This window comes from Apis florea, unplaced genomic scaffold (assembly GCF_048593485.1).
Source record: "Apis florea isolate Af1SG1 unplaced genomic scaffold, ASM4859348v1 contig_2293_pilon, whole genome shotgun sequence".
Lineage (NCBI taxonomy): Eukaryota > Metazoa > Arthropoda > Insecta > Hymenoptera > Apidae > Apis > Apis florea.
This window is the reverse complement of record NW_028256554.1, coordinates 3,685,883-3,710,424: the sequence shown is the minus strand read 5'-3', so window position 1 is coordinate 3,710,424 and position 24,542 is coordinate 3,685,883. Positions and strand designations below refer to the sequence as shown.

At 41.4% G+C, this 24,542-nt stretch overlaps 1 protein-coding gene across 6 annotated transcripts in view; it reads right to left on the bottom strand.

Moving 5' to 3' along the window:
* The window catches only part of LOC100871385 (uncharacterized), a 295,923-nt gene that overhangs the window by 13,691 nt on the left and 257,690 nt on the right, over nt 1-24,542 (bottom strand). For 5 of the 6 annotated variants that reach the window (XM_086903631.1, XM_086903632.1, XM_086903633.1 and 2 more), the window contains one exon: nt 6,584-6,803. In XM_086903631.1, the coding sequence (XP_086759757.1) occupies nt 6,584-6,803 (220 nt within the window). Of the gene's footprint in view, nt 1-6,583; nt 6,804-10,447; nt 10,521-24,542 lie in introns of those variants that run through there. The other variant, XM_086903635.1, reaches the window with a different exon arrangement.

Sequence of the window (24,542 nt, the reverse complement as noted above, 5' to 3'; positions counted from 1 at the left end):
AGAACGATTCTCGATTTCCCATTCATTTAAAACGAACGATCTTATTAAATTTTAATGAAATTCTAACGCTCGTTAACTCATTCGGATCATGGAAAATTAAAATACAGCTCGCTTTCCTAACTCTAATTTTAACTCGCTACTTATTATTCAAACGCGGCTTCAACCTCCTTAATGAACAAGTGTTCCATTTGAAGTCCCACCGCAAGGTTAAATCCTATTTAGTGTAACTATTCCAAGATTCATATCCAATTTATTCACTATCTACCCTTTCAAATCTCATTTTACCTGTAAACGAATTTTTCCATCTTTATATAACTTGAGTTTCAAAAATAAATTGCTTGAAAAATATCGCGTATATTATTTTATAAATAGTAGAAATTATTTAATTATTTCTAAATTGTATTTGTTCGTTAATATATATATATTTATTTTTTCGTATTTACAAAAAAAAACGAAATATTTAAAGAATTCGTAAAACTAATAAGAAGAAAAAGAGGAAGAGGAAGAAGAAGAAGAAGAGAAACGAAAAAAATAAATAAATAAAAGGAAACAAATAATAACCGTTTCGATTGAAGCGAAACTAACTACAATCCTCGTCGCGATCAATGGTCGACAAGCTGCCATAACAAGCGTTCACACTACGAAATTACCTTGATTTACGGGGATAACAGAAAGTAGAATGGCAAGAGGATGGGCGAAAGGGATGGTTTTCAATGCCGGTCTTTTATCCGTAAGCCTACAGCGGATAATTATTCTCCACAGCTTCAATGGGGGAGGATAATTCGGGAAACGGGAGAAGCAAGATGAAGAGGAGACGAGGAGAACGGGCGGGGGTGAAAGAGAGAAAGAAGAGAGAGAGAGAGAGAGAGAGAGAGAGAGAGAGGAAGAGGGAAAGAGAAGGAGGGAAAGGTTGGATGTAATAATGAATCCACCTAGGAGTAAGGCCAAGTTGTCTGCAACGAAGGTAGTTTAACCCGATTTCCAAGGGGGTGAAGATTCGCGTAAAATCTTCGAAGCATTTTGCGGCTTTCGGGGGAGGTTCGCGTGAACGCGTAAAATCCCTCTTCCACCCCTGTTCGAAAAATCTGCAGGCAATGGCTTACGGCTGTAACCGTTGCCGCCATTAAATCCAACGAAGCAGAGACGGCGTAGCAATTATTGAGATATACAACCTATCGTTTAAGGGTGAAACGATATTGCAAATTCAATTTGATAGAAATCTCGAGGAAGAAATTACGAAAAATTCTCTTCCGTTTTCTTTCTTTCTACTACTAGATCCATCTATCCATCCATCCATCTATCCAAAACTAAGAACGAAGAAAAAAAAAATAAAAATAAGATCCCTAACTTTTCATTCTTTTTCTTCCCCCATTCGACGCACAAACATTCGAGCCTATTTATATGGTAAAAATACCGAAAATCGTTCCCATCGCTTTCGATCAACTATCGCGATACAGATCGAAGCGGCGCGTCCGATCGGATGTCGACAGATCTGGACACAGACGCCGATCGAAGCGAGGCATGACGAGCCATAATTAGAAGGATCGTGCGGGGGAGAGTTCCAATTCGGATCCTCCTCTTCTTCTCGGCCACGAGTCGACGATTGACGACGATCGACCAAATTCGGCGGATTCGAAGGCACTCGAATCACTCGAAAACCCAATTGAATCTCGGCCAACGACTACTACCTCCCCTCGTGTCGTTGTTCGCTTCATGAGGAATGTGGCGAGCGAGTGGATCGTGGACGTAACGACGTGGCCGAGCCGTTGATGCGGACTAAACGGAAGCGGGGTAAAATGCGCTTGCGCGACCACAACAGGACGTCGGTCGTCGAGGACGAGGCCGGAGGTGGAGGTTTGGGACGGGGGGTGAACATCACTCGGGGCAGGCGCAAGAATCACAACCGGACACAGACGTTGGACCGCAGTTTCTCTTCTCTCCTCGCACATACGGAGCGGGCTACGTGGCGCCCCTGCTTCTTCGTACGAAATTAACCCTTATCAACTCTCTGTCGGCCACCACCACCACCACCACCACCATCACCACCACCACCGCGGCCACCACCTATTGCCTACACCGGCCGCCTCTGCACATCCACCCTGTCCTCGTTCTCCTTCCTGTCATTCCCCCACCACGGCCAGTCTCATCCAAACTAACATCGTCGCGTTGACGTCGCTGGCAGCGAATGGTGAGCGGATTCTTTCCTCCTCCCGGGACTTATTGATCGCCCCGGACGATAAGAAGACACGAGCCGGCCGATTGGTTCCTCTTCCGGCTAGCTCGCGGCCTCGCCAACCCTAACACCCGATCAACACAGAATCGTGGCCCGTGGCCGGATCCCACCCGAATGCAAATTTGTCCATCGTCTGAGGGCTTTCGACCCCCGGGGGTATTCTTCTTAATACCGTGGTCGTTTCGAATCATCAAAGATATTAGGTTGACGATTTTAATGATCGCGATGTATTCGATCGTATAGATTTAATTTCTTCCGAATCGCAAGGGGAGGAGAATTTTCTGTGATGTATATTAACGTGATATTAACTTGAGCAAATCTTGAAATATCAGAGAAGGTCGGCTCCGATAATAAGACGGTAAACGAGGTAAGGTTGAGGGTAGTTAGGGGCGCGCTCTCTGTGAAATCGTTTCCTCCGGGATATCAAACGGCGCAAAGCATATCGCGCCGTCGTAACTCGGTCGTGATCGATCGAGTAACAGGGAGAGCTTGTTTATCGCGTCTGGAAAATAGAGCTCTACAGGAGAGAACGCGCCACTCGAACACGCTTCGAATTTTCAAATACGCTTCCAATTTTCAATTTTAATGCATCTCGCACGTTTATCGAGAAACTGTGCAAACTCTTATTTTATATCATCATATACACTTATATAATTGCTCCAATATCTATTTCAATATTCAATTTTCGCGTACTCGTCGAAAGAATTGGAAAATCCTTCCTTTCATTCTTCCATTCATTCTACTTGCATAATTCGCTCGTCCAATCCAATTCACTCGTCTCACGTTATTAACGTGTCAACGGAGAATACATCTCGTCGAATAAAATTGAATAGCCTCGATCCGAGGAGTATACGCCGAGGAACGAATTCCAGATACGTTACGTATCTCATATATACATATACATATACTCGATCTCTTCGTCAAACGGATCCTCGGCGCATATTAAAAACGAATATCTGAAATCCAGATACGAGTAACCATCCGTCGGAATTCTATTTAATATCGGCTCGATCGAGTTTTCATCGTTTCTCGGTCGAGTCCCTCCGGTAAGCCGCTGTACACGCATAAAATCCATTCCTCCAAACCAAAGAGAGAAAAGAAAGTAAGAAAGAAGGAAGAAAATCCGGAAAGAAGGGACGAGAAGAAATGAAATCGACTTTCGTTATTGAGACTCCGCGTATTCCGCGTGGAAGAGCGACGACGATAAAGATTCATTCGATCCCTCCTCCTCCCTTCGCCCCTCGGCTTATTCCTTTTATTTCTCCGCCTCGCGATTCGAAAGGGTATGTGTGTGTGTGTGTGTGTGTGTGTTTGCACACCACGTGAGCGTATTACCTCGACCGTTGAAATGGCTCGATGGAGGGGGAAGAAGGAGAGGATGGAGGGAGCGAAGAGAACTGGGGGCGACGTTTTCTCGGACCGCGTCGTTTATATCACCGGAAAATTGGAATCGAAGCGACGCCCGTGTTAAAACGACCCTGCAGAGTTCCACGAAGGTTGTATTGACGGTGTATTGGGTATATGTGTTTGTAGATCGACACGTACGAGATTTATGAATCGGTCGGGAGGGGATGAATTTTTGTGTAAAAAAAATAAGGCAACACGTAGAACACGTAGCGGTGGTTTTTTTTTTTCCCTCCCCCTTCTTTTTAAATCGGGGATTTTAAAAATTTGATTGAACGCTGTAAAATTCGATCGAAAGATTTTTACATCGTGAAAATGGAACAATGGTAATTTTTAAAAAGGTTGGAAATTTTCGTGAAAATTTGCTTAAATTTGAAATTCGCGTTTATCGTCGTTTATTTATTTCGGTGTGTTAAAATCGTTACATTTTGAAGATTGGAAAGATATTTTTTTTTTCTTTCTTTTTTTTTTTTTTTTTTTTTGCTACAAGAAATATCACGAGAGCAATGAAAGAAAAAGGAAGATATCGTGTTTGCATAATATTTTAAATATCATCGGTACTCGTTTCATGTGATAACGTTCGAGAGCTGCTGGGACATTTTTATTTTTTAAAAAGTAGAAACTGTCGCATCGTTGCATTTTTCCTTGATGCATTTCATTATTTCAACGGGAATAAAAATAAACGGGAGAGAATTTTTAATGCAAAGTACAGCGATGATATATATATATATAAAAAAAAAGAAGAAAGAAATTAAAAAAAAATAAAAAAAAAAAGCAGCAGAAAAAACGCACGGGCAGAATGGCTGAGTAATAACAGTGGATCCATGTGTTTGTATACACATCCGAGTAAAAATGTTTTCAAGAGCTACATCATAAAAGCGGAAAATACTTGGAGCGATGAGGTAAGCGAATGCGCGTTGAATATTTGTCGGAATTTTTAAAGCTTCGAATTAACGATACAGCGCAGTTGTCGTTTATTCTTAACTCGCTCCGCATCCATCGTATTTTCTACCGGAATAATAATAACGATACCTTTTACTCTCGTGAAAATCATATTTCAAAATTATTTACGAACATCGTTATCATTTTACGTACGAATTTTCGCGGAATTAAAATTAAATTTCTCCCGATCGATCTTCAAGCGATTCGCGAGTCAACGAAAAGAGAGAGAGAGAGACAAAGAAATCTCCACAGAGATTTCGACTTTTTCCGCGAAAAAAAAAAAGAAGAGACGAAAGAGACAGTGGAAACGGCCGATTAAGAATCGCGATGTCCTTACAACAGGCGGAAACCGAACGGACGATCAAAACACACTCGAGGAATTTCAATGCGGATGGGGTGGGCCAACTATTGTTCACCCCTCACGAGCGAAAACCTCTGCTGTGTGCGCACAGACTACGGCCGGAATAACAGCCGTTTAATTAGCGACGCGACGAAGAAAGGAAAAGACGAAAAAGGGAATAAAGAAGCGAGGGCGAGGGCGGGCGAAAAAGGAGCGAACGAGTAGCGGCGATGAGATCGAAAGGGAGAGAGAGAGAGAGAGAGAGAGAATGAAAAAAATACAAAAAAAAAAACAAAATAAGTAAAAAGAAGAAGAAGAAAGAGGAGAAAGAGCGGGTCTCGCTCGGTCGGTTATAGGATTTAGTAATGAAATCCGGACGGGAGAGTTTAGCCGCCACGGTGATACATCATTCCACCCCCCTGGGCCAACGCCTCCATCCCACCTTCCCTTCCAACGCTTGCCACCTCCGTCCTTCCTCTTCTCTTCTTTTTTTCTTCTCTTTTCTCTTTTTTCTTTCCCTCCCCTCTCCATCGAAAGCTTTAATGCCGTCTCTCAATGCGCGAAAAGAGGGGACCACCGCGGGGGAGGCGAGGAGGGGCGAGGGAACAAAGAGAGGAGAGAAGGACGGGCGAAGGGGGTGGCAACAGACCCCGCTAATGTCGCAATTTCGTCGTTCCTTTTCTCCTTCTCCCACCCCCTTGCTACTTTTTTCACCCCCCCTCCTCTCATCTCCCCCTCCCCGGTTCGCCGCGCCTTAATGATCACGGCCGCTCTCCTCTCCTCGCCGCGCGAGAGAACGAGCCGGGCGGGTTGGTGTGCACCGAGGAAAAACTTTTGGTCGTCCTCCAATAAAAGTTTTCGCCCCCGTGTTTTCTGCTACGACGGTGAATAAACGTTCCGCCCGATTATGGCGGTTCCGCGCCGACTACCGGAAACTGGCGGAACTTTGTTAATACGGCGGATCGATGGGAAAACTTCTTCGGCGGGGATATATATCGACGGATGGGTGGAGAAGGGTGGATATGTATACGTGGCCTCTCGTCTGGATATATATATATGTATATATATATATGTATATATATATATACACGCGAGATTGATTGGCGAGTATGTATAATGCGATCGAGTTGAAGGAGAAGAGAAGCAGCCAAGAAACTTTTCCCGGGGGAAAATTCTGATTTTGATCGATCGCCGCTCTACACCCTATCCCCCGGAGGGGGGGTGTGGATGGAAAAATTCCTTCCACGCGAGATTTCCCTTGCGAGATTAAGGATCGAGAGGTGTTCGCCTCTAATTGGAGGATCTTGCGTTTCGTTGTTCTCGATATATCGCGAAACTTGAAGCGAAAAATAAATTCCTACGATGCGGATCGAATCTGGACCCGTTTCGATTCGGGCACAATCCCCCCCTTTCTTATATAAAAATCTTATCCACGATCGACACGCTCGCTTTACGACATCGTTCGAAGATATCTCGAATGCCTGGGAGAAGCATCTTCTCGATCCAAACCGATCTACTCCTCGCTTATCGAAATTATGCAAATCGCGAAGGAAGAAATGGATCTGCTTCTCGACGGAAGAAAAGAGAGTGAGAAAGAGAGTCGATTAGATAGGTCGAAATTAGCGGCGAGGACGGAATTGGAACACGCGAGGTCACGCTCTTACCTTTCCTGGCTTTGTCAGGCGAGGTGGGCGAGTCTGCGTTCACGTGGATCGCGGTTGCGCCCGGTCCGGCGGATAAAGCCGAGGAGGAGACCGCCGGTGTACAGGATGCAACAGGACTGGCGGCCGCTGTAGTTGGCAGCAAAAGTTTCCTCTTATGGTTGCACAGCTTGGTCATCTCCCGCGTCTTGCCCTGATCCGGGCTCCAAGGTCGTGTCACAACCTGAAACAAGAACGTTGGAACAGTTGGTCAGTTGCTAGCCGAGAATGACGCGCGTGTGTTTCGATCGAGAGGATGGAAATAATCTATGAAGATCGTGAATGATATTTCGGAATTGCGATGACCCGGGCATGTAATGGAGCGGAAATAATAGATGTCGTCTCGATGTTGAGTAGAAACTTGGCGCGGTTCGATCGGTTGCTACGATAATAGCAATATCGAGGAAAGTTACGTAACTTTCCAACTACCTGCTTGAAATTATAATTGTCGAGTACCGTATTTCGGTAAATCGATCATCGATCGGTAATACGCAAGTATCGTAAACGAATTATACAGATACATTTAATAATTATCGTCTCGTGTGATCAAAGCTCATATTGATGCGAGTAAATTATCATTAAGCGATATTTCATCGAGTGAAAATATCAGTAGTTAGGGAATAACGATAATTTGATTAATTTTGCGGCAAGGAATCGGTATAAATAAATTTTCTCGATAATACTATTTACTAAACGTTCGAAAAAGAAGGCAGTAAAATCCGCACATTCCCTCCCATACGATACACGCAATATCTGGTGCCAGGTTCATAATTTCGCGGTCTCGTCGGTATCAGTTCGTAAAGAGAGGATTGTGAGGGAGGCAGGGGAGGAGGAAAAAGAAGCATCGTAAAAGGCCGCGGTTCTCCTGTGTATAACGTATCGAATTTACGAGGGAATAACCTTTGGCATTTGTTCAAGCGATCCGGCCACAACCCTCGAGACACGGATAATGGAGATTGACTGTACGGGCGCGGACATTGAAATAAAGAGGCGGAATCACGTAATGAAAACGAGTTATTCCGCCCACGACCTACTTTTACACCCGCCGCGACGACGAAAACCGCGACGAGGCCACGTTTTCCCACGTCAGAAGACCATGTCCATGTATTATGCATCGAACGTTTAAATTCCGGTTATTGGAACAATTTAACCCGATAATTATCCAATTACGCGTAATTGCGCAATCGCGCGCGCGCGCGTGCACGCCCATCACCCACGCGGCCAATTTGATTCGCAAACAGCTTCGTATTTATTCGTGTGCAAATTAACCGATGCCTAATTGCGCGAGCCAAGAAAATGGGAATTGAAAACAATTGGCATTGTACTTGAACAATGATTGCACCATGATTTTTTTTGATTCAGTAAGAAGTATTTTATCCTGTTCGTATTGTATTCGATGTGAAATTTTTTATGTTATATGTATATTGTTCTCTTTTGATTCGAGCTCGCCTCGAACGATCTTTTCTCTTGCTTTATTTCATTCCAGATATATATTCCATTTAAAAATTTCAACTTCTTTCCATTTTCTCTTTCCGTTTCGTAGATCATTACATCTAACCAGAGACTATCTCGACTAATTTTTAATTACCGCTCAAGAATAATTTCCAAAATTAAAAAAACGTAAAAAATAACACGAAAAATTACCGATATACGTTCTTCCTCTTTAAAAAAAATTTCTTAATTAAAAAAAAAAAAAAAAAAAAAAAAAGAAACACGAAACAAACGTGTTCCAATCCTCAATCCGAGTTCCCAACGTGACGTTGGGAATGGAGTCTCAAAAAAATCCGGTCTCACAGGTCACGTCACACGACGAACAAAAAAAACGCGCACCAGCCGTGGACCAGAAATTAACGACGCCCACACATAATGAGCAACAACGGAAAAAAAAAAAAAAGGAAAAGAAAAAAAAAGGGAAGAAAAGGAAAGGAAAAAGAAGAGGAAAGAGGGAGGAGGGGAAAAAAAAAAAAATGACGAAGCAGCTCGGCGGCGTGTGTACCGCGCCGCGTCGTCTTATTTACGATGCGTCGTAATGGCACTGTGTACGCAGCCGTAAATTGCCGCGGAACGTCTCACAGGCTGACACGTAACACGGTGAAGTCCTCGACGACCATTACCGGACATCGGCCCGTGGCCTTCCAACTTGGACACGTTTTAACTCCGTGCACATGGAGGAGCAAACGCGCATCGATCATGAGATTCATGAGACCTTCCTTCCCTTCTCCTCCCCTTTCCTCTTTCTCCTTCCCCCCTCACGATTCTTCATCTTCTCCATTCCCCTCTCTCCATTCTCTTTCCCTTCCATTTTCCCTCCCGATTCTTCCTCTCTCTCTCTCTCTCTCTCTCTCTCTCTCCATTCTCCATCTTCTTCTCCTCCCCCCCCCCCCATTTGCCCTCGTTCGCTTTGGCCCTTTTCGAGGCTCCGGCTGGCTTTTGCGCGACGCTCGCTCGCGCCGGTGTTCGCCAATTATGGCGAGACAGCGGGAATCGTGGAGGGAAACGAGCAGATTATCTCGAGTTTTACCGAGCCCCGAAGGTGGTCCACGGGCTTTTCGGAGACGCTTACGTAACCGCGGCGTCTCGCTTCGCAAGTTATGCGACGATTATTCTGTTCGAGGATTGCGAGACCGTCGGTCGCCTTTATAGGCGGTCGAGTCGAGTCGAGTCGTAACGATACAACGAAGGGGATGGAACGAAAGCAAGAGGATGGAAACGGAGGATTTGCATAAGAGGGTCGCCGATTACAGGGTCGATAACACCCGGACGCGAAGTTTGCCGCGTATTGATGTTTCGATGGCCGAGCCGCCCCTCTTCCCTCCCCGGTTTAATATTCACGCCCCCGTGATTCCGTAATTGGCAGGAAACTAACTTTCGACCGCTATTCGAGTTAGTAGTACGTGAAATAAATTCTTGTCGAACTTCGGGCCAAAGAAATTAGCCGGTCTCTATTCGTGGGATATTTTAACACCTCGAGATAATGGCAATTTTGGCAAGTTCGATCTTGAGATGATCGTGAGCGAGATAATTGTTGTAAAATTGTGGTAGATACGTATCGATTACGAATTTACGTTGATATGAACGTGATGTTACGACGATCAATTATATTCCATTTATATAAATTTCCATATATTTGCATTCATATAAATATGATGGATGTTTCAGATTTTATCAAATATATTCGACGATTGTAAATTGGTTGTTATTTATCAACGTGTAATCGAATAAACGTGTTAATATCGCGTATAAATTATTGCAATTAATCCTACGTGAGGCGAGACTATTGTATTGCTGTAAAAAAAAAAAAAGGAAAAAAAAAAGAAACCACGAATACGTGGTTTTTCTAACTCGTTTCATAAACGTGCGACGAGCTGTCGTTAACAAGGTATCGCGATTTATCCTCCACGCTTTTGTGCCATTATACACGCTCGAGGTGTTGCGAATAATGTAGGGTATAGAAAATAGGTTTCCGCAAAAAAAAAAAAAAAAAGAAAAAAGAAAAAAACGCTTAAACAGCCCGTAATTATTCATCTTGGGTGGTTTCGCAACCGACATCGGTAATTGTCTGCAATGGGATAACTAATTGTGGACGAAGAGACGCGGTAATTATCGAGTAACTTCTTTGGCACAGAAACGGACGTAATGGTGTGACGACGATCTCGAAAGAGTATTGGTGATAAATGCTTGAATGCAACAGACGAAGATGGAAAGATGTACAAGAAGAAATCGGATTTTGCAAACCGATATTGCAAAAACCGATATTTTATAAAAACGATTTACTACGCCTAATATGAACTTAATGTAAAGAAACTTTGCACGACTCGAATGACTCACCAACATCTCCAACATCGAGACACGAAATCTGATTTAACTTCGACCAATCGGAATTCCACCGTCTGAAACGACGCACAACGCCCTCCATTCGCACCGAGTTAAATTAGAAAAATACAACGCATGCGCGAGAATACTCAAGTGCAAGGTCACTCGTCTTCCATTGTTTTCAATCCATTCCCCGTTTCTACTCTTCCTGTTCGAATACAGACGTCTCGAAACGAGGATATATAATTACTGTATCGATCCGAAATCGAGGATCATTTCCCGTGACGGATAAAATCGGCGATGAAACGCGGTGAACACGGAGAAGCGTGTCGTGAAGTTTTATCGTGGCAGAGTCCGGAGCACTGGCAGGTTAATTAAGAACGACCTGAATACTACGTCGAGATTACGCGTATTTCGCGGCGGTCGGCCTTGGCGTCGAGAGAGAGCCGACGAGTTGGCGTGTAATGACGTATACCGTCGGTTAACTCAATCAGAACGTGCTCCCTCCGACCGGTCTGTTGTTCGTTCTCCTTCTGGCGAGCCGCTCATCAACGCTAATCGCGTCCACTTACGCGACACGCCGCGCCGTTATATCGAATAAAATTGCACCGCGATCGGCTCGTTTCGCGGCATGTTTTCGAAATCGTGCCTGCGCGTGCCGTGTGCGCGCGGCACCGCGCAAAATTTGAAACTCGCGGAAGATGAAATTTATCGACCTTTGTTCTTGACGGGACGATAAAGGTCTTTATTTACAAAATCGATTATGCTTTTGAATAATATTAGTATTCGTAATTGTATAAAATTAAAATGCATTTCATATACGTATTGATATATATATATATGTATATGTATGCATGATTAAAAAAGCATGCATGATTAAGAAATTAAATTGAATGGTTAATCTTTCCAATGAAAAGAAGCTTTCAAACTGATATTTCGACCAAATTTCGCTAGAATTTCATACAGAAACCGAATAATTAAAAGCTTAAAAACTGCAAATGGGAAATGTTAAAGCGAAAAAAAAAATATCGGGAGAGGTAAAATTGATTCTCAAACGATTGAAATTTCGATGCATAGTCGTATGTGGTCAAAAGGTCGAATATTTTCGGTCGAATAACCAGCCCGGTAATCTCCAACGCCAAGTTAAAACGTATCGTTTTCCACGGAATTATTTCTCGTTTCAGAGCGCAGTTTGCCACTACCTCTTTTGCTGAGCGACGGAAACCGCGGTTTAATCCATTTCCCCGCGCAAACTAGACATCGTTTCTCGACAAGAACGATTAATACCGTGGCTTTAACGGATCCGTGACCGACGCTCACCTGAGAGACAATCGCAGCCCTTTTTTTTTTATTATCCCTCGCTCTTCTCGTCTCCCCGCTCGTGCACCGAATGTAATTGAAAGGCGAGATGCAAGATGGTTGCGCAACGAAATTTCATCGGTCTCATTCGGGTCGAATGAAAAATGGTGAATTAAAACCGTGGCTTGTTCTTTCGGCATGGAATCACGGGATCACTTTCCAGTGATTTTGTTGAAATTAATATTCTTCTTGATTGAAAAAAGATACGAAAGTTTATTCAGAATTATTTATTGATGTTTCATTTTTATAATATTGATATTATTTTAAACATTCGATAGAGAAATAATTTTTTCTGGTTTGTGTGGTATCTTTTTGTTTCTGTCATGCGATTGCCTTCTCGAATAATTTTAAGCTCCGCTCGTTAGACACGATTTATATACCGTCACCAAAATATTCCACGATTCATAATTGTACCGTGTAATAATATTAAATACGATCAAGTGCGCTTAAGTGCGTGACCATGTTTCAATAATAAAATAACATATTTAACCCATTAATAACATGACGACCGGCGCATTATGTATCGGCTATGATGACATCAACCTTTCCATTTATATTCCTGTTTGCTTCTCGTTTATCATTTCGAAGCATGCCACGATTATAATAATGAACAGAAATTTATGATTCTTTGAAACAAGAGAGACACGTGAAATAAACATCTCGTTTGATGATATTTCATACAAATTTTATATATATATATTCGCGATATGAGACGTAAAAATATAATATATAATAAACTTCGTATCTTTTACGACTTGAAATAATACCGGCCATTTCGAGAATGATTTATAATCAATCTTTACATCCGTTTCACATTTTTTTGATAAGTATTACACTCGTGCAACGATTAAAACATTTTCCTCTATTCGTTGTTCCAAACGTTGGAACGAAATAATCACGTAACATTAATTATCCGTAGAGTATCCCGATTGAACATTATCGCGCGTCAATGTACAAACAAGATTTACAATCTCGCCAAATTTCTCTCCAATTGTTATTATCCCGTTTCGATTGATCTAACAATCGAATAGCTTCGACAGCATGATTTTCAATTTATTCCCACGTTATTACAAATTATTCGTTTATCCTTGTTGTGCACGTATATCGACATCGAATAATAGCCGATTATTCGCGAAATCAATATTATCTATTTCGTACACATTATCGATTGTTTAAAAAAGAAACTGAAAACAGAAAAACAGATGGAATAAATTAATTTTTCATTTAAACACGTTCCATGTGTGTGATATGTCCCCATAAATATTTTATACGCTTAACATAAAATTAAATACTCCCTGTTTTACTTCGTATAAAAACTCTAATCGATACCAGCTCGGAACGAGATTATTTATCGAAGGCAAATTATATGTACGGACGGGGTAATAAAAGAAATTTTAATAGATTTTGAATTTATATCAAGCGTTATGTAACAAATTGGTTATGCCACAGATACAGCCGCACATTTCACTCCAACAGGTTTATTAACCTTTAGGCTCACATTTATACGACACTTTTTTTTTTTTTTTTTTTTGCTCATTTTAAAGAGCGGCATAATGTGTTCTTAGGTTCTTAAAACGTCTCTTTAGCACATGATATATTTCCTACAAGTGTTTAGTCTCATATACCTCTCGTGTAATTTACTTTGCATCGTAAACCGGGGAATAAATGTCTCTTAAACGATTTCCTATCGTAAACATAATGTTCGGTCGATAGATCGCATTTGTAACGAAACGCATTGGATAAGTGAATTTTTGAAAAATATAATACGAAAGCTGCGCGTCCGCGCTGCTTTTCGAGGTTATGGTAGAGGATGAAAGATGAAAGAACCACTTGTACACTCGTCGCGTATTGTCCATACTTGAGATTCAACTTCGAATATGTGCACAACGTATATGAATATACGGCAACTCGTGTTTTGCAACTCTAAACTCTCATTTTTCAAATTCGATATACAAGTGAAGAGATGGACAAATACTATTATCTTTCCATTTACGTTTCTTTGACAAACGTAATGTTGTATACGTAATAAAAGTTTGCTTTCTGAATGAGAAATTAAGTATTTAAATAAGTCGCGAATTCAATTCTATTATAAATAATGGTAAGTAATCAACTTAGAAATCTATCCATATTTATACGTATTTTTCGCTTTCGCAGAATTTCAGATTTTAATTTTTCGTCGGAAAAGAGCGGGGATGGACATCGAAATTTTTATAATTTTCCTTTTACTTATGAAATCTTTAATCATCTTTTGAGATGTAATAGAAAGACATTCGTTCGAAGAAATTTTTAAGTTTAAAACACGTGTTTCCTCACAATCATTACACGACCAAAAACGTCTCGAAAAGATGAACACGTGCAATAAGATACGTAACAGAAGGAATGCATACCACAATTCAAGTTATTTCCTCTTGTTTTCGCGTTTTTGAAATAGAGAATTTCGAATAGTATTCGAAATTCCATTGTAAACATTTAACGAACAAAAAAGTTTTACATTTTTATTCCGCAAAGAACGCAAAGTAACAAATCCACAAATCTACCCTTCCTACATCCGAACGTCAAACATGACTACGCATTTTGATCGAAACAAACATCAATCCAAACGCGCGTCTACACACACGTTTACCATTCAAATACGCATCGAGAACTCCATCCTTTTTTTTTTTTTTTTTTCACTCACCGAACATCACGAAGCCTTTCTTGTTTTCCCGGTCGCACCGCCGCCCGGAATTAATGTAACGACGCCATTAGTCCGCGATTTTACGACTTTAATTGTGACGGCCGATCAGAGGGTGAATCCGTGTCGCAAATTGGACCGTCCAGCGTAACAATGCCGTGTCGCGTTTCGTACGTGCAGCGTCCGTTCCACACCCAATTAAACCGTGTGCGTGTATCGCAAAGAACGCTTTTTTTTCTTTTTTTTTTTTTTCGAGCACGCTGATCGAGAGTGCCGATTGTTTTTCGAGCTGAGCCTTTTGCATTGCGTAACCGGCCGATTCGGTGCACAGTGGCTCGTGAAAGTATTATATACGAACCCTGTTTCGCAGTGAGATCCATCGTGACTCGCCTTCGAAAATTCTGATTTTAATCGAAGCTACGCGGAATATAAAGAGATTGAAAAAAATCTTCTCGTCGAGGAGAAATGTGAATTTCGAAAATTTGTTAAAATTTTAAAATCTGAAAACAAAGAAACGAAAGTTTATCGAAACTTTGAACTCGATCGATTTCTTAATTTTTAATTTAAAAAATAAAATTTCGGTAAATAAAAAAAAAGGAAACGAAGAAAGAAAGAAAGATTGCGCGCAATCACATTCATTAATATTTCGCGAAACAATATGCTTTCGTGAGTCGTATTGTGTATATGTACGCATCGTGGGAAATTTCGCATGGAGTAGCTTGCCTTTCCGCGAGAGAGTTGGATATTTACTCGCGCGGCAACCGTTTACCTTTTCGTTTGTGGAGCAATGAGATCGGTGGTGTTCTCGAACGAATTCAAAGACAATTTCGTGGAGTTTGCACGGTATTCGTCGATGGAAATTTCGACGTTTCCATGGATAAAGGGATTTGAAATATTTCCTTATGTACGTATGTATGATCGAGCGAAGGATAACAAAGATTGCAAAGATTGTGAACACTTTCAAATTAATAAGATAATTTCGATATAACAAAATATATAATACCGGTAAAAAGATATAATTTGTGTCGAGTTTAAAAACAAGCCCGTTTTAATTTGTTTTCGAATAAATATGAATTTCAACGTAATTACCATAAAACACGGTGGAATAACACGTTTATCGTATTTTTTTTTTTTTCTACCTTTTTACAAATGGAAATTAAACGATATTGTAACATTTAAATTTCCTCGCAGGTGGAGGGACGCAACGTAAATAAAAATTTATACGGCAAAAAAAATGTAAATAACGATATATATATACATTCACTCAGTTTTTAATAATAATTTACGCGACGTACGAGCGTTAATTTGTATCAACATATTTGTAATCTAATTGAATTTATAATGATTTTTATTAAATTAATCGAATGTTAATTTTCTTATCGTTTCATCAATATTGAATTATTAAGCCCCATATCATTATATCCGTATAAAAACGAAACCGTAAACATATATATCTGATGGAAAAAAAAATTTTTACAACAACTTCCAATTATCGAAACGATCGTAACTTCTCGACCCAATGCTACTACATGTATTATTACATCTCATAACTATTGTTTAATGACCTCCTTTCATTGCACAATCAAAATTCTTTCGCTATAACACAAAGTAATAAATTCATTTATTTAAATCCTTATATATAACCAAATAATAATAATAATAATAATAACAATAAAATTGGAATTCTAATATGCCAAATAACGAGAATTCAATTGGAGTGGATAAACATTTCATTCGACATGGAATGCAAGCATTAATCGACGGAAGGGAAGCAAAAATTCGACAAATCTCTCGCAAATTCGAAACGTAAAAATTTTCCGCTAAAACCTTCTCAACTTCGACCCTCCTCTGATATTCGACTCAGCGACACTTCGATTAATTCGCGGATCGAATCGAAATTTCTTTCGTACGAAAGACAATTTCCCGAGCAACCCTGTTCATTTGCATCCCCAAGAGGACGGCTATCAATAACAGGCTTACCAAGCCTCCCACTCCAATGATATAATCGCGATCGGCGGCGATAAATAATCGTCGCCCGCCGAAAGGAATTACGACTAACGAGCCGCGGGCAACTTCAAGCTTCACCCACAACTTATTATACCAATTATCGACCCATAAGTAACTGTCCGTAACAGTCAATCCCACGTTCGAGCAGCCGATCACCTCCTCGTCGATATTGGCCGGCTGATTGACCGGCAGCCCTCTCCTCTCTCCCTCTCTTTCTCCTCTTCGCATACAATCCTCGCGGCGTGCAATTAATTTCGTCGGCTGCCTAAATTGCGCTCGCTAACGAATAACATAAATATCAAGCGAGACGAGCGCGAAACTCTTAAGGTCGTTGCCGTTCCGCTCGTTAATTATCCGCCTTCGAGCTGACCGTGGATCGAGCGAACTGCGCGAGAGAAAGAGAGAAAGAGGAGGACGAAAGCCATCGGCGAAACGCATGCGAATTGATGTGCGTATTTATATCGCGGCAGAGAAGGAAAATCGTTTGTGAGGAGAAGTTGTTGGAAAATGCGATCGAAATGTGGGTGGAATTTTGAAAAAGTTTGGAAAAGATTTGAATTGCATTGAAATACATTTGGAAATAATTTGTATAATTTCGTGAAATGTAACGTAACAGATTTGGAGCGAATAATTTTACGAGATATAAAGGTAAAGGGGGATTTTCTATTTCTTGAGGATAGCCTCTATTCGAGGTTGGCCTGAAATGTATGGCACGATACAAGAGGGATCGAACGATAGGATTGGGGTGACATAGAAAGGATGTCGTAATATTTTCCCGAAAACGATCACCGGCATCGCGTGTGGTAACCGGTTCGATCGGTCGAAACTGGCGCACCGTGTCGGCGACACGAATCGAGAATGCATGCGATCGAGAGATTGCGATGATAATGAAAGAAGAAAGAAAAATGTAACTGCGATATCGTATATCGTATATAAAATCGTACGGCATTGTTGGCAAAAGGAGAAAAATTTAGAAGATGTGAAAGTGGAGCAACAATGTATCAAAATTAATTCTCTCTTAAAACTATCGACGAGATAATAAATTATAAATCATAATTAACGCACGATGAATGAATTATTGGTTAAAATCAAGGGAATTAATCAAGGGGGATCGATCAATCAATTTCCACGAAAGCAATACCGTATATACGTACATATATCAATTTATTCGATGAAATAATCGAAATAATCGTTTCAAATAAAATTACCATCCCCATTATCCCCGCAAAACGAACTATAATTGACGGTTAATTAAATGAATATTGACGTTGAAGATTATCCACGACCAATTTGTCTGCTCTTTCGGCCAATTAACCGTGTAACCTTCACCCGTTCAAACCCGATATTACAAACCTGTCGAGACACCTGTCTTTTAATTAAGTCTCAATTTTCTTTCTCCTCCCCTCCTCTCGTTGAAAGGAGAATGAAATTCACTCGCAAAGGAGAAAAGAAAGAGAGAGAGAGAGAGAGAGAAAGAAGAGAAAGAAAAAAAAAGGAAAAAAAGAAAAAGAAACCGCAAAGAGCAAGAGGAAGAAAAAAAAGGAGGAGGAGGGAGGGAGGGAACAATAGATCGTTTGAAAAATTTATACCGTAATTCACAGCTGCACTTTGCGCCAATTTCATCCGGAGCGCAAAAACGGAAAAGGAATTCCAGCGGAATGGTGGAGAGTAACGGAAAAAGAAAGAGGCAAAGGTGGATATAGCGGGGCGGTGCCATAATATTTTACGATTCTCATTTATAATGTCGGTAATGTTCCGCTCGGTATGCAGTGCGTATTCACCCCGGTGTAAAACAAGGGATGCAGTCGCCATGCGCCCGTACGATTATTCCTTTTTCTTTCTCCCACCTCTCGCGACATTAATTTCCCTATCCCGGAATTTATCGCGGACCTCGAACGTCTCTCGAAAAAACTTGCACCTTGCAAATTCAGATCTTGGCCGTCGATCGAGGCCGAGCGAGTTACGAGGATATTAATCTTGTAATTAATCTTTGTAGTTTTACTTCTGCAAGAAGGCCGCAACATCGAAAAACATCAAATTTGAATTATTTCTCATTTCCGAATGATTCCCATTCGATTTATTCAGGGGCCTGAACACGATGTAATTTAAGTAAATTAACTCGATTATCAAGTTTGTATCAAGCGCGATTACTTTTCAACTCTTTGCAACAGGTCTTTTCGACAGGTGGAGGATACATTTTACGAAGTTATAAATTGAAAGAAAATTAGAAACCTTACTTACATATTACGTATTTATTTAATTTGAATTAATTCGATTCCATTTAATCGTAAGTTGGATGCCGCTTTAACCGTTTCATAAAGGGTTGAAATGGAAAATAAGCGTCTTCTCACAATATTTATTTGAGAAGAGGAGCATCGTTAACCGACCGGAGGTCGGTCGGTAATTCATTCACAAAGGAGAGACTGAATCAGGAACGTCTTATTTAAAAGGACTTATCGTCGATCGAATTATCGGGTTTCCCATAAAATCGGAACAGAAGCACCGTCATAATGGTTCCGTTTCCAGAGGAACGCTTTACCCCGAGGCTCATTTGTAGAAGCGGAGAAAGAGAGCTGTTTCCCGTGGATTCAATAAAACGAGCTCGAAGCCAAGCTTCGGTGTTCACTTTCATGACGTTATCGAACCACGGTTTCCTCCCTTTCCAGGGCCAGGAAAAAAGATCGTAACGATAATACGGGCCGTAAGTCATGCACGGGGTGGAAAAATGGCGCGGTCCTCCGTTTCCTTACATTTTTCCAACTCTCCTACCCTTTCCCTTCCCTACCCTTTCTCCCAGACGTTCAACGAACCCGAAGTAACAACCCGGCAGATCCCATCGTCTCCACGGAACTCTGTTTTCCTCTTACGATCCCATCTCCAACTCGATCACTGTACACACTGGACGGATTAATCTTCGTTTCGATTTCATCTCTCTGACCGTTTGTGTTCTTCTCTGATCAATCGAAAGTAAGACGTTCGCCACTTTCTTCACGTTTCGAAACAACAATTTGCGAAAAGATAATTCGAAGAAAAAAAAAAATTCCAAACGACGTTATACTTGTATTGAATTAACTTACAGCTCATTAAATCGCGCATTGTGAAATAAAAAAAAAAAGAGATTCCACGATGTAGGAGATTTCGAATATCCGATTATCTCATTGAAATAAAAAAAAAAAAAAAAAAAAGAAAAAAAATCTCCCCGAATTGAAATCGAACGTATGAAAAGAGCTCGGTGTCCAGGAGCATTCACCCTGAAGAGGAACGCGGGCAGGAATTTATACGGCCGATGAAAATGTAAATGGACAGGCAGTCTCCCGAAGGCGGGACGTGTCGCGATGAATTGCGACGAGGAGTGTTTTCGATGGGATCGATGGTGGATTCGCTCGTAGACCCTTATTTCGATCCTGGCCCGACACCGGAGGAATAATGTATCGCGGTTCCAACGCGCTGTTCCACCCCGTTTTACGTCACGGCCGGCCGATCTGATCTGGCCGAACGCCCGCATTTTACAAACACTTTTGTAGCTCGCTGCGGCCGGAATGCCGCATTGATTTACGATAAAACGTCGCGCGGGGAAAAAATCAATTTTCAAGACGTTGCACCGTGAAATCGGCGTTGTCGCCCTCGCGCGTATATCGTTTCAATGCTTGTACGATTTTCTTTTTTTTTTTTTCCTCCTTTTTCTTTTCCTTCCTCCTCCTCCTCCTCTCACTTCCGTTTTATTCTTTTCGTCGATCGTGAGGGGAGGGGGAGGAGGGGTAAGACGTCGATTCGTTTCAGTATTACGGGCACCAGACGCCATTACTTCTGCCCCATCGATGGCCAAACGCGTGTGACTAATCGAACTTTAATGCTTCTTAATCGATAAGCGAGTTTCGGCTCGGAGGAATGGATCAAAAGTGGAACGAAACGTTTGGAAACGCGTGCTCGGATTGTGCGATTGTCGAGATTGAAAAATAATTCGAATTGGAAGATTTCTATATATTTAAATCCTCCTAATTTTCGGGCTTGTTTAAAAGTTACAGGGAACATTGTGAAGTCTCCGCATCTTTTTATCATATCCTTTTTTATCTTTGAAACACAAGTTATTCGATCAATTCAACAAAATATATATGAAATGGGATTAATTCAATTTTATATTTATATTTCAATTTTACAGTTATTAATCGACTCGATAAAAACCGAGCAAATAAACAAAAATTACTTCAATTAAAGTAGCAGAGAAGGAAAAAAATTTACGTCGCCTACAAAATACTTTGCAACGCGTATTTTATCTCGTACTTTACTCACGATTCTCGACCAGCATCGAGAACAATGTTTGAACACGCGAGGCTAAAGTAAGGCACCGCGATACGAACAATGCCCACTCGATGCTCCAACGAGACTCGAAAAGGGGATCGACGTCGCGCTATCTATTCCCCGGCCGATATCTATAAGCTAGAAATAACATAAATTTGAAATTGAACGGGATCGGATGGATGTGTTTCTGCTTTTCTCTCGTCTCTGGTGGTAGCGTGGACAGAAAGTCGAAGCGATCGATAATGGTCGGACGATAATGCATGGCTCACCTCCGGCAAGCCTCCTCCTCCTCCTCCGATATGGTTTACACGCTGACAGGGTAATGCGAGTGATAAAAGCGAAAGGCAAAGGGAGAGGGAAGGGCCGCCATTGTCGCGGCCGACGTGGAATTACCATCGAGAACCGATCGAGACCGATGTGTTTTGCCCGATCCTACGCCTGAAGAGAATTAATGCGGCATCATATATGTATGTATAGCACGCCAACAAATTGCCTGAGCCGGGGGTTGCAATTTGCGCGGCGTTTACCTCTAACGATCCGAGTAGGGGAGAAAAATGCAACGTGAAGGAAAACGTATGACACGGTGGATCGTTACAGTTATCTTACAGGCTTACTTATATTCCTTGATTTTCCGTGGTTCGATGGAGTGGCGATGTGATGATGGTTAGGTTTCACTTTGCGTGAAAGGGGATGAACTTGTGTGGGATGAGTATCGATTTGAAGAGTTTTCCAATTGGTCGTTCTGCGCACACGCATACGCACACAGTTGAGAATAAGTGATTCCCTTGTTCTAATTTCAGTCTTAAAGTATTCGTATTAATTACAATTCTAGAAGAAGTATGAGGAGAGAGCAGACTATAAGGGACGATGATAAATTCGGCGTGCATACCGAGCGAAAAGCGACTACTCGATGACGCTTAATTTAGCGTCTCAAGTTGTTGCCAGCAAGCAGTTTACATCTCGAGAAACTCGAGGCTGGATCCTTTAATAATTCGATGCCGAGCAAAAAAAAAAAAAAAAAGGAGAGACTCGTGCATAGGAAAAAATGCACGAGAATAGGAGGGGAAATCTACGGGTAAAATTTGCGCACTTACGCTATCTGCCTCTTTACGTGTTTCCAGCTGTTCAATTAACGATGCCTCGGAATTAAAGATAGGCCACGGAGGACGGAATTACATACGCGATTACCAGGGAGCAGAGCTGTATACCCGCAACAGCGATCAAAGAAAATTCTACGTCGTCCGTCGGCGAACACGGCGCGTCTCGAGGCGGGCAATTTGCGCTCGCCCATTCGAAAAGGAAGAGGGAACGTCTTCCATATCCCGTGTGTGTAACACGCGGCCCGACGTGCAAACTGTTTTATGACATCCAGGGGACGCGATCGTGAATTCCATCGAGCGTGCGGACGCAATAAGACTCGGGTCTCAGACGCTAAAAGCCAAGCAAATGCGCTGAAAAGCCGATGCATCGCCGCTTAATTAAATTAAATCTAAAATCAATTACCGATGCTGTGCGTGCGTGTGCGTCGCACACGTACACGCACGGCGTCCCTTCCGTCCAATCGCGGAACCAACGAGCGAGAGAGAAGGAGAGATAGACAGAGAGAGAGAGAGAAAGGGAGATAGATAGTTGGCAAAAGCATAAATCCTCGGCAAAGCAAGGCGCGTGAGTCCATACCGGTTACGGGACGCCGGCAATTATGTAAGTATTCCGAGCCGATGCTCCACGATTAAATCTTCCAGCAAACTATGCGCGCGCCCCGAACGGGAGGTCGTGTTTCGGTGTTTGTGCTTGGCTGTATAATACGCGCGCGTGTGAGTAGTGACGAGTTGGCGATCGTTTAGAAGATAGCGTGGGATCCCTCTAAATGGTTTTTATACGGCTGTTTAGGACCGTGCGTAAGCGACGCGAGGTCCTTCGAGGAGAGGAGATGATTGAGCTCCGGTTGGGAACGAGCGATGCTACGTCACAAGTGTCCGACCACTTCCGTAGTAATTCTGCGAAACATTTTATAATTGCGATTAGAATCTACGATATAATTGGTAAAGAATTTTGGAGAATTTTCAATCGCGTTTAACATTCGAAAAGTTGGATTTTTATGACGAATGAATTTACAGCAAGTCATTGAGCTCTTCCGTAGTAATTCTACTGTTGCGAAAAATTTTATAATTGCGATTAGAGTCTTGTCGATATTTCGTGCAATTAGATAATAATTTTGGAGAATTTTAACATTCAAAAAGTTTGATCTTTATGACGAATATAATTTACAATAAATCATTGAGCTCTGGGAACGAGCATTCCCGTAGTAATCCTGCTGTTGCGAAACAATTTATAATTGTTTAATTGCGATTAGAATCTTGTCGATATTTCGTACAATTGATAAATAATTTTGGAGAATTTTAACATTCGAAAAGTTTGATCTTTATGACGAATGAATTTACAATAAGTAAATAATTGAGTTCTTTCGTAATAATTCTGCTGTTGCGAAACATTTTATAATTGCGATTAGAATCTTGTCGATTCGAATTTTGTAATTGGTAAAGAATTTTAGAGAATTTTAACATTCGAAAAGTTTGATCTTTATGGCGAATGAATTTACAGTAAGTCATTGAGCTCTGGGAACGAGCATTCCTGTAGTAATCCCGCTGTTGCGAAACATTTTATAATTGCGATTAGAATCTTGTCGATATTTCGTACGTGGCAATTGGTAAATAATTTTGGAGAATTTTGAATCGCGTTTAACGTTCGAAGAGATAAGAGAGACAGCAGATGAATTGTGAATTTACAATAATTAAATTCATTCGATTATTCGTTTTCATCAATCGAATCCACGTTCCTCGAAATGTGTATAATTATAATTTTATCGATCGAAAAGGATCGATCGCGCAAAAACAAATTTCTGTATCGCATACGACACTTTGAAACGCGATAACGCATAACATATTCGTGCGAGCAAAGGACATCAATCTGTATTAAATCACTTTAATCCCGTTAACGAAATTTATAATAATACGACAAATAAACACGTATTGACGCGTTTTCATTAACATTCCATTACGATTTTACATCCTTTCGAACGAACCCGCCTTCTTTAATCGAATATAATCCACCCAAACCAGCCAGCACCCATTAAAACACCCGACATTTCAACAATGCGATTTACAAATGCGTTTTATTACTTCGATCCGGAACCGTTCACGAACCCATCCCACCATGGAAAATCTCCTATATAATAATTTATCCCGCGGATTACGTGGAATATAATTCGATCGACGCGATTCGTCCGGATAACGATATCGAAATATCGATATAAATTATTACGATAAATCACAGAGGTAACGGGTTAGAAACGGCTCGTATCCTGTATATATATATATATTCGATTAAGCCTAAAATCAATTACCCGATCCCGAGTAGAATTTCCGAGGATCGTTCGATCGAAGAGAGACGAGCAAGAAACGGGGCTGGACGGATTGAACGGGCCTTAGTTAGAAGGCAAAAACCGAGATTCTTTTCGTATAAACCGGCACACGTGACTCTATACGGTTGCGGGATGCCAGCAATTATGTAACTATTCCGCGCCGATACTCGCCGATTAAATCTTCCAAGCAACTATGCGAAATGCTGCGCACATATCTCCCTGTATACCGGGTGTCCCAAAATCCCGCTTCCTCCTATCGCAAATTTATCTCGCGTTTCATATTTTCTAATCGCGCGATCGATGACAAAATTTTGACTCAAAAAAGATGATACAATTTTTCGTATTTGAAT